The sequence below is a fragment of the Melanotaenia boesemani genome, chromosome 17 (genome assembly GCF_017639745.1).
Source record: "Melanotaenia boesemani isolate fMelBoe1 chromosome 17, fMelBoe1.pri, whole genome shotgun sequence".
NCBI lineage: Eukaryota > Metazoa > Chordata > Actinopteri > Atheriniformes > Melanotaeniidae > Melanotaenia > Melanotaenia boesemani.
The window spans coordinates 17,980,112-17,991,085 of NC_055698.1; the positions used below are offsets into that span (position 1 = coordinate 17,980,112).

The following is a 10,974-nucleotide window of genomic DNA, read 5'->3' on the forward strand; positions in this document are numbered from 1 at the left end:
AATATTCTTTACTGTCACATGGTGCTGTGCTCTGTAATAAAGGGGGAGTAAAAGTATTTAACATATCATAGCATAGAACAGATTAAAAGCCCTTTTTTTTCTTTTTTTTTTTTGTCTTTAATCGTGTGTCCACCGCAGTTCTCTGCTTTGAAGACGAAACTGAGGGTTTCCCATCACTTGTGTCCGCTGCAGCAGCAGCACTGCACCGCAGTGGCACTTCCCCCTCACTGACGTCATCTCTGACGTTTCAGGCTGGAGGTGTGTCCCGCAGAAATCCCTCAGCCAGGAAGACACAGATGAAACTGCAGCTCTGAAAATAGGAGAAGCCGGGAGGAAGGAAGAGTTTGAGCGCACTGCAGTGGGAGTGCAGCTATGGGGAACGCACAGGAGAAACCCCCGGGCAGCGGAGGAGTGGCGGGGAGATCGGGTCAGGCCAGCACAACAGGGAGTAGAACGAGAACTGCGGGAGGAGGCAGCGGGGAAAAGCTCCAGAATCACAAAGCCCCAGGGAAGGAGATGATGGCCAATGGCACACACCAAGAAAACAGTCCCGCTGGTGGACAAAAGGAGCAGGGCAGCCCTGCAGTGGACACGAGTTACCTGGATGCCCCAGCTGGGGCTCTGCCTCCTCACCTGGCACGACTCAAGAATGAAGGGAACCACCTCTTTAAACATGGCCAGTTTGGAGACGCCTTGGAGAAGTACACTCAGGCCATTGATGGATGTTCTGAGGCAGGTGAGAAAGATCTGAACAGTTTGTTCAGTCTGATATGATCCCAAAATGAACTTGTTTTCATTCATTGGTTTTATTTCTTATTTGTGGTAAAACGAGCTAATGCTTTGTGAAACTGAAATGTGCAAAGATCCAGTGCGTGTGCATAGGTACATTAAATAAGGTGTCTGCAACAGTTCTTGATCAGCTCCTGTAATTATGGAAATCCCAAATACTTATACTTAAAATGCTCTCAAATACTTATAAAACAACTAAATGTTCACATTTTAGAAGCAGGAAATATTTAAATAGTTTTTTGTTTTTCTTAGGAAAACTCAAATCACTTTAAATGATAGTTTAAACATTTTTTTTTAACTTTAGCTTATCTAGTTTGTGTTACTCTTCATGAAAAGTCTCTTCTTTCTACTGTAGAGTTAGAAGAAAGTGTTTAAACTCAGTTCTGATGGGGCCACTAACAGCAGCAGATGGGAAGCACAGAAATAAGACAGAAAGCCTCTCGTAGCCTCTGTGTGTAACCCTCTAAAGGGTATCAGATATGAGTTGACTCAGTGTCATTTGGCTCTATAATCCTCAGTATCCCATTGTAATTACGCATGCATTATGTCACTGCTTGTGTTCCTTATCACCTTGCATTTATATACAGAGAAAGTGTAGCTCAATCAAGTTTTTAGTGTAACATTCAGAGTCTGCAGCTGAGGCATGAGGTCTGACAGGTGACTTGTGAATGCAGAGTAGTGTTGGCACAAGACAATGCCAGAGGCCGTAGAAAAGTCATGTGCATCGGGGCTCTTAGGTAAGGCTGAATGTCATGCTGCACCTTAAAGAGCACTTAGCCAACTTTACTCTTCATGATTGGCAAGAGTTTTTTTTTATGTCTGCAGCATTTTAGAGGGATGTAAAATGATTACAATCTATTATTGCAGAGTTAATGGACACTTAAATGAAAGCATTGATGTCTTACGATTTTTTTGAATGTGTAAATGTGAATTTGAGACATTGAGACGGTGTGCAGGACTGATGTTCTGTTAGTGGTTGTAAAGCTGCACTGGAGACACAAAACAGAAATGAGAAAATGACTCAGCCAAAGAGACTGTTAATAGTCTCATTTATCTGCCTGCCATTCATCCGTCAGCGGTTTTGGACAGTTGAAATTGTGCTGCATGGGTTGTATTGAACTGTGCAGCACTTCAGACTAAGTTCAACATCATTAGTGTTGTTACTTGATAAAAAGAAAAAAAAAACTGTTGTTCATCTGCAGTGCTAGCTTGGATTTAGACCTGTTTTTTTTTTTAGATCAAAGATGACATGAGTGTTATTCAGAGTCTGGTCTGTCAGATGAGTTGTTACGGTTTTCCCTCTGCAGGCGTGGATAGTCCAGAAGATCTGTGTATTCTCTACTCCAACAGAGCTGCCTGCTACCTGAAGGACGGAAACAGCAACGACTGCATACAGGACTGCACCAAGTACGTGACAGGTGTCAGCTCTGTGTTTATCTGTGCATATATTTATTTATTTATTTTTTGTCACGTTTAAAGGAGGACTCCACACACTCCATAACAGTGTACAAAACAGGATCAAAACTGATGCAGTAAATGTAGTTTCTCTGCAGTACTCCTGTGGACTGACACTCAGTTAACCAGTCAAATAGTTTGTGGTGCAGTTTTGGATGCAAAATCCTGTTTTAAATCTAATTTCTGGGTAAGGAAAAGGCAACAATCCTTTGGCTAAAAACTCAGTGTAAACATATTTACTTGTTACTATCTAGTTACACCTGTAACACAGTGTGGACATGAAAATGGTTTGATCCTCTCTCTTCTTTCTGATCCTCTTAGGGCTTTGGAGCTGCAGCCGTACTCCCTGAAGCCCCTGTTGCGCAGAGCTATGGCTTATGAGTCACTGGAGCGCTACAGGAAGGCCTATGTGGATTATAAGACAGTGTTGCAGATTGACACTGGCACACAGGCGGCTCACGACAGTGTCCACAGGTCAGCTGAACACAAAATCAAATCATGGGAAACTACAGAATTAGAAGGACGTTTCAGGGTCAGAAGACGATCATTTTACTTACTGAAACCAAAAGTCTGCACCACAGAGATAGATAATTCCCGCAGAGTTGATGTGAGACAGAGTTTAAATGAAAACATCAACATAATTTAATCAGATTTTTCTTTTTTTTCATTCTTCCAAAGGTTTTCAAAGTTGCAAAGCCAAAGCTCAAATCTATTTATCCCCACAAAAGACACTGCTTCTTAAAGGCCCGGTTTGTAGTCCAAGCTTTTCTTTGTTTTCTTAATAATTCCGGCCTGGGGGATAAGTTAAAACTTGGCATGCATTAGTCAAACAGAGCGAACAGCTGTCTTGAACACCACAATTTTAAACAATCAGCTTAGAAATCAGCAGACTGGGGGGGGGGGGGTTATAGCAAGTAAAACTAACATGTTTTCTAAACGTTAAAGGGATTAATCTTTTCTGTTAGATCTTGAAAATAAAACTGTAACGAACATATTATGAAACCTGAAAGTTCAATAGATTTTGCAAACTTTGAAATCTTAATTTTTTTAAAACTGATCTTTTGAGTTGAATTTCATTATTTTCTTTAGGATTCTTTGTAAGCCTCAAAAAGGAGTAGATTTTGGCATTTTGGGTTGAAATTTGTACTGAACTACAATGTAAATATTGTACAAATATAATTTTCACCAAGCAAAATGTAATAAATGTTCCAAAGTTAGAAACTAGTTTGTACTTTCATGCAACCAAATGTATGCTCTGTGCAGTATAAACAAAGTTTTCCAATTTATTAGTTATTTTGCCTTCAGTGAAAAGCCAATTGCCAGACCTTTTTTTGTTATTTGTATTGTATTTTAAAGTAAAATCTCAAACAAAAAAGTTAACAATTAACACACAAAATCAAAGCTTCTAAACTTTAAATGAGTATAGAATAAGGTTAAATATTTTTCTTGTTCTAAACCACTTCATAAAGTGTTGAAGCCAAAAATCCCCACTGTATTTTTGGATGGATTATTTTAAAAGTTAAAATTTAATTCTGTTTAATTTTATTGTACTGGATCATGTATGCTTAGCTCAAATTTTATCTCATGTTGGTGCAAGATGAGTCATTAATTATACTATATAATTTAGCTCTATATGTCAAATTTGAAAAAAAAAATCTTTACAAATACAAACAATTTCCACAATATAAAAAAACACTTTTGCTAATTTAGAATAGAAGGACTCATCTTTTAAATCACTCACTCAGCTGTGTTCCACTATCACAGGTGTTTCCATTACCTCTGGATGATCGAATTTGTGATCTGTTATATATTGATGGGTACAAAACTTGTTAAATAGACACTATAACACTTCATCTAAAGGCTCTCTAGAATGCCTTACCAGCTGCAATTCTGAGTTTCTTGTTACATCAAGTTAGGATGTTTAACGTTAGTAAGATCTGTTAAAAGGTTTAATCTTGTGTTAGCTCAAATGCACTTTCAGGGACTAACACCTGTACTTCCCATAGCATCTCTCACAAACTGCAAGCACATGCCACTTTGTATGTTTTTCTTGGACTCTTTGCTCACCTACTCCTGCTAAGGTTTACTTATCATCAGAGTTGATCCCAGAAGCCTCTGCAGCAGTTGCAGCATCAATCCAGCGAATGTAATTGTCTTCTGCCAGGATCACCAAGATGCTGATTGAGCAGGATGGGCCTGACTGGAGAGAGAAGCTGCCAGAAATCCCCGCCGTCCCTCTGTCTGTTCAGCAGCAACACAGAGAGAAACCAATCAGCATTGAGATGGCACAGGCACGAGCCGCCAGGGCTGCACAGGAGGAAGGTGAATGACATCACTTCCTTTCAGCTTTGTATAAACTTGTAAAAAGAGTGTTAAGGACCTTACATTTCCCGCTAAATATATACACACACATATATATATATATATATATATATATATATATATATATATATATATATATGTTCTCTCTCTCTCTCTCTCTCTCTCTCTCTCTCTCTCTCTCTCTCTCTCTCTCTCTCTCTCTCTCAATATAAAAGGTTTATCATTTCAAATATTGTCTAGTGAACTGTGTTAACATTCACACAGCACAGTGAAAAGAAGCCTTTGAGTTACAGGATCAGAAAGCAGGGCTCAGAAGCAGTGTGTGAAAACTGAACAGTACTGAAAACATCCAGCTGACTGTATGTGCGTGTGTGGGGTGGCGTGGGGGTGGGGGGTTACTGTGGATCATCAATAATGCAGAGGGAAGCCGATCCAGACCATAGTGCTGCTGTAATGGAACAATCCAGGTTAGGTTTCCTCTTGGCTCAGACTGATCACACAGCCCAGACAGGAACCTGAATACAAATATATTTAAAAGCACGCTGTGAGGTCTGACAGCTATATGAGATTATAATTATAATTATAAACATTTTGCTTTCTATGCACACATCGCATAAAAAAATATAAACAGTAATGATCAAAAGTTTGGACACACTGTCCCATTAAATCTAATGTTTGTCTCATATTTTGACTGCCACTGTGTGTGAAGACTGGTGTGTCGAGGCAGGGAAACATGCAGGACTTTGGCCCTAAAGGAACAGAGCTGGAGATCCCTGATGTAAACAGTAATCTATTACATCTTGTTTATAAACTTAATATAAACACACATATATAGAAAAAAAAGAAAACTTTGGTTTGGTTTGTTATTATATATATATATATATATATATATATATATATATATATATATATATATATATATATATATATATATATGCACTGTATAATATAATTGCTACAGAGGTGGCAACTAAGTTCTTTTCATGTATGTATTTCTTTCTTTCTTTTCTAATATGGATATTAAAATGGCATTTAGTATTAAGTCTTCTCTAGGTATCCAATCAAATGTCTGAAATATTGATTCAAAATTTAATAGCAATCCTTACTAAATCACAGGAAATACCCATAAGCTATGTATAAACACAACTTTTAACTGTGTGTTAAAATAAGCAAGAAACAAAACAAAACAAAAAACAAGTCCTAAAACAGTGTAAAGGAAAACTTGAGTTAATTTGTAGTATTCTACTCTCACTTGCAGTTATACTTTAACCACAAGTTAAATTAGCATTAGACTTTATTTGAGAATCAGCCAACTAAGCCAATGATGTGTGCAGATGGCAGAGGGCTTTATAAGGATTTCAAGATGTGCACACTTTGGATTTTCTACTGTCTGACATGTCTTTAAGAGATTTCAGTAAAGGCAGCTGTGCATCAGAGATTAGTTGAAGAACAAGAAAATGATTAATCTCCACCTTGCTGGGAAGAAACACAAAGGTCCCGTATGACTGTTGGGAAACACGATGGTGTTGTAGCTGACACATGAGCAGAAGTCCACTGTTGAATATGGATAAACAGGATCATGGGTATAAAATTATACCTACAATCTCATCACAAATGCAAATGCATATCAAATCTAGTGCACTATTAGGTTGCCTAAAAATATCACTCAGAGCTGCAGGAAGGTGCTAAAATATTAATGTAGAATTTCTATTTATATGCACTAACTGTTGCACAAAGCTGTATTTCTGGTCCCCTAAAGCCCAAAAGCAGCCTACTTTCTGTGTATTTATTAGATTTTTTTCATAAATATTTATTGTCCATAAACATATATAAATATAAAAATCATCTATAAAATTCAGATTATGTTACAGATTGTTAGATATATTTTTAATGATTTAAAAGGAGTTATTTGGATTAGTGTCTATTAAATTCTCTTCTAAGATTTGCAGATGTGTTTGTTGTACTAATGAGGAGGAATTAACATTTTGTACAGTCGAAAGAAAGCATTCAGACCTCTTTGTTGCAGACTGTTGTGTGTCATACACACACAGATCATTCAACCAAAAGAAAACTTGCTTATAAAAATGTTTACATATTTGGAAAATTCTAAACCTAATTCCTATTTGCAAAGCAACCAAGTATTAACAGAGGTGACTTGTGATTGTTCTTTTTTCTCTCTACAGGAGTGTATTTAAAGAATGCATGAAGAATTTTGTCTTTTGATAAAGGATTGTGTGTGTGTGTGTGTGTGTCGGGGTCTGTGGAGATGTTTAAGTGCCTCTGTGTGTGCTTCCTAGAAGTCAACAGATAACAGCTTTCTGAGCACAGCAGATAGAAAACTAATAAGGATTTGACTCATCTCCTCTGGTCAGATGTCTTTACTGATAAGGGCTGAAACAGTCTGCTGAGCAGATGCAGAGGCTTCTTGAAAAGCTGCTTTTGGTGTGTGTGTAAAAAAAATACTTATATTGTTTTGTTCTTGTGTTTCAGTATTGATCTTGTTTTACTTTGGGGGGTAAATAATGTTTTTCTGTCAACAGTGAGAAGAAAAGAAGCCCGCTTCACATTACTCAAACAGGAAGGCAATGATCTGGTGAAGAAAAGTCTCTTCCAGGAGGCTCTGGGGAAGTACAGTGAATGTCTCTCCTTAAAACCTGATGAATGTGGTCTCCACACAAACAGGTAGGAATGAAACAACCTGATTACACACCGAGACTATTTTATCTTTGCAGCAGCTCAACTGAAAAAGATGCACTGTGTGCTTTAGAGATATTATAGTACCACTCAGACCTAAATATCCAAAGATCTGAGTATCTGACTAGTTTTTTGTCTAAAACCATCTGAATGGGACACTTTGGGCCTTAAAGGATTTATTACCTTCCCATTAAATTTTATTCCAGCAGCTAATTTTAGTTGATTTATTTATGTGCATTACACCATCAGCTTTGACACACGGATTAAGGGCCTGATTCTGAGATTAAATTAGCAGAAATTCTCTTTCAGTGTCATTATTATAGGACAAACAGTAGGGGGCATCATATGATTACATATTATGTCAAGTCCAGCATGTTAGATTACATATTCTGCATGTCACACAAATATTTGTCAGTATTATTATAAAATAACAAATTTCCATAAGAACTGGAGGAAGAGGTAATTGTAGCTATTAAATTTATTTTGACTTTTAGTTAAAATAATGTACATTTTAACACTGTTACGCACACCCTTACGTCTGTCTGCACCAATCTCTGCATGATTTCTCACTGCTAAACTCTAAAAGCTGCCAGTACACTAAAAGATCCCTTCAGCTCTCCTGCAGCAGACAGTAATTCATTCACGAGTTGTTTTAAGATGTATTTTCCGGCATTGCAATAAAAACTACAAAATTGCAAATGTTCTCCCTTCCAGAGCCATTTGTTTCCTGAAGCTGAATCGCTTCGAAGAGGCCAAACAGGACTGTGACTCTGCACTGCAGCTGGATCCAGCCAACAAGAAAGCTTTCTACAGACGAGCGCTGGCCTTTAAGGGTTTACAGGTGTCCAACACGCCCCATCACAGATGTTGGGTTGGACTAATTTGTGTATTTGTTCACTGATTTTATTTTTCTGTGTCTGATCACAATCCAGGATTACCTCTCGGCCAGCAGTGACCTACAGGAGGTCCTCCAGCTGGATCCCAACGTCCGGGAGGCCGAGCAGGAGCTTGAGGTGGTGACGGGCTTGCTGAGGCAAAGTCTGATGGACACAGCAAGAGTAAGAGGACAAACATTTATTGATCACACACTTCCTACAGCTGCACTGTTTTAGTGCAGGCTCATTTAAATATAAGAACTTTTAAGTCAATTTCCATTCAGTATAATAAATAAAACAAAGGAAATAAATTTTGATCTCGTCCTCCAGGCGTGATGGCTCTTTGTGGTGCACAGACGGAGACAGGTGTGGATGCGTACAGTAGCATGCTTAAGTTTGGACACCTTTAGTCAAATGTTCTGTCTCTGTGAATAGTTAAGTTTGTGGAGAATAAACTGTTCTCCAAATGGAGTAAAGTTAAAGATTATTTTCAACAACTTCATCAAAGTCAACATTCAATATTTTAGTGGTGAAACGAGCAAAACCATGCAAGAGATTTGAGCTCTTCAGTACCCCTTACCAAAGTCTGAGACCTGAGTCTGAGCTGCAGACTGTGCATAGTTAAATGATCTGAAAGGCCGCGAATGACACATTTCAAAGCTTATAATCCAAGCCTAGAATGTTTTCCCAACAATTAGCAGACAGTGTTCTTGAAACTTAAATAGCTGACACGCTTAAAGCAGAAGAAGTTTATTAGATGATAGCAAACCTCGTTCAGGTAGCTCTTTTTTTTATTTGAACAAAACATTTTCCTGTAAAATGGATGTGGAATTGATAGAACAGTAAATAAACATAAACTGTCAGGGAAAATACAGAAGACTGCAAAAAAAAAAACAAATAAACAAAAAAAAAACATAAGGTGAGCAGTGGGATAATAATCCTAACAATGCATCACAACCCAAAAGCTGCTCTTATCTACCAATATGAGTGGAAGCTAAAGATTTAGCCTCAAAGTCTTTCACCTATACATAATCAATATTCTGGGGATAGACGTCAGAAGAGCAATGCAGACAAGATGGTTTATGAATCACACAGAACAAGAAGTAATCTGCAGCAAATTGTAGGAAGAACATTTAAAAAATTTCCAAAGCAAGAACTTAAGGCCTGGGCTCAAGAAAAGTGCTAACATACTGTTTTTTCCCCAAAGAGGGTATGACTAAAGGCTGAGCATGCAGGATGTCCAAACCCTTCTTTTTCTCTCATTTGGAAACTAATGAGGAAATACCAGCAATCCTGCCTAAATATGACAGAAATCTTTGACCTTTAGGAAATCAGTTTATCTTTTACTCCCTATTCACATTAACAGAAAGTTTGACCAACTTCTTGCATGCCACTGTAGCTGAATTTTTACATCCACCAGCTGTGTAAAAATGGAGATTACAGCCTTCGACTCCTGAGACGGTCACCATGGATGACCAGCTTTTCATCTCTGCTCCCATTGCAGTGTGTGCAAACCACACCACGACTCCTGAGTACACAACGTTACATAACAGTAAGCTTTATTTGAAAAGGCTAATGTCAAGGTACTTGTGACCTGCTTGCACTATTAATAATTCCCATAACAATGTAATATAATGTAAATACAGATTTCTGTGACAGGCTGCAGAGTGCTGTCGTGAGCCGAAGGAAAATGAGGATTGAAAGAGAGTGTAATGTGTGCCTTATTGAGATTTCTACCATAGTTTGGATGAAATACGCCAAGATTAAAGGTTTTCTGTTGATTTGTTTTGAAGATGTTTGGCTCCAAGGTGGTTTGCCGAGCTTCAAATTAACAACATACAAAAACTGATGTAACTCACATGTGTTGTGTGTTAAAGAGGCAGGCTGCACATGGCACAGAAAGACTTTAATAAAAAAAAACTCAATTTTTATACATTAGCAGAATGCTTCTAAGGTTCCAGCAATTTGAGTTTGAGGCATTTATCACTGCTGACATGATTTGTGAAGATAAACCCACAACATGCACAATGTAAGCTACTTGGAGAAAATAACAGTAGGTTGTAAGCTGAGTTTAAGATGGTGACTGAATGATTTACTGGGTACACTTTCACCTCTGGTTTAGATAGATGTGCTGCAGCTTCTCAAGTTTTGGTTACAGATTACTCAGCCATGCACAGTAAGACTTACTGTAGCTCTCAGGTTCAGTTTTTGCATCATCAAGATGATTATGTCTATAATAATATAAATTATTATATTATTATGAATAGGTGCACAGTATATGCCCTCTTCTCTGTGCCCTTCTAGCTGCAACACGGAACCAGTTAAACCATTTTTATTTTGCTTTCATAAAAGTTGGTATAGCATCATATTAAACAAGAAAACACTCATGATAGTGTGGCTGGAATCATTTTCAGCTTGTGAGTCTACCTGTGAGACTTTGTCTTTGGGAGTGTCTGCAGTTTTCATGCAAGATGCATCCTTAAAACCTATGGCTGTGTAACTGACATCAAAATTTTATGCCATGTATGTGTACTGAGTACTCATGGATCAAAGCATCTCCATGTTAATGAACGTTGTGGCAGGTGTGATCCTTTTGTGAGATACTTTTTTAACTTGGTGTGTTAATGATACCCAACATAACACAACCAAGAGCTTGACATGATGCAGAAATGATAATCTACTGTACACATGTTAAGTGGTTTTGCACTTATGCTGTTAACAAAATCTACCCACAGGGACACACAGTAAACATGTCCAAGATTAGAATGAGTGCAAAGTGTTTCCATATTTTTACAATGATGTCAGACTCACAAGGCAACAACAATACCAGCTACGATGT

At 37.9% G+C, this 10,974-nt stretch overlaps 1 protein-coding gene across 1 annotated transcript; it reads left to right on the plus strand.

The window, feature by feature from the left end:
• The first annotated feature begins 314 nt into the window (after positions 1-314).
• On the plus strand, positions 315-9,094 carry spag1a (sperm associated antigen 1a). The gene is made up of 8 exons (XM_042012386.1): positions 315-736; positions 2,097-2,196; positions 2,566-2,718; positions 4,409-4,566; positions 7,107-7,248; positions 7,975-8,101; positions 8,193-8,318; positions 8,466-9,094. Exons 1-8 carry the CDS (start codon positions 373-375, stop codon positions 8,469-8,471), a joined length of 1,176 nt encoding a protein of 391 aa, XP_041868320.1. The 5' UTR covers positions 315-372; the 3' UTR covers positions 8,472-9,094.
• The last annotated feature ends 1,880 nt before the right edge of the window (positions 9,095-10,974 follow it).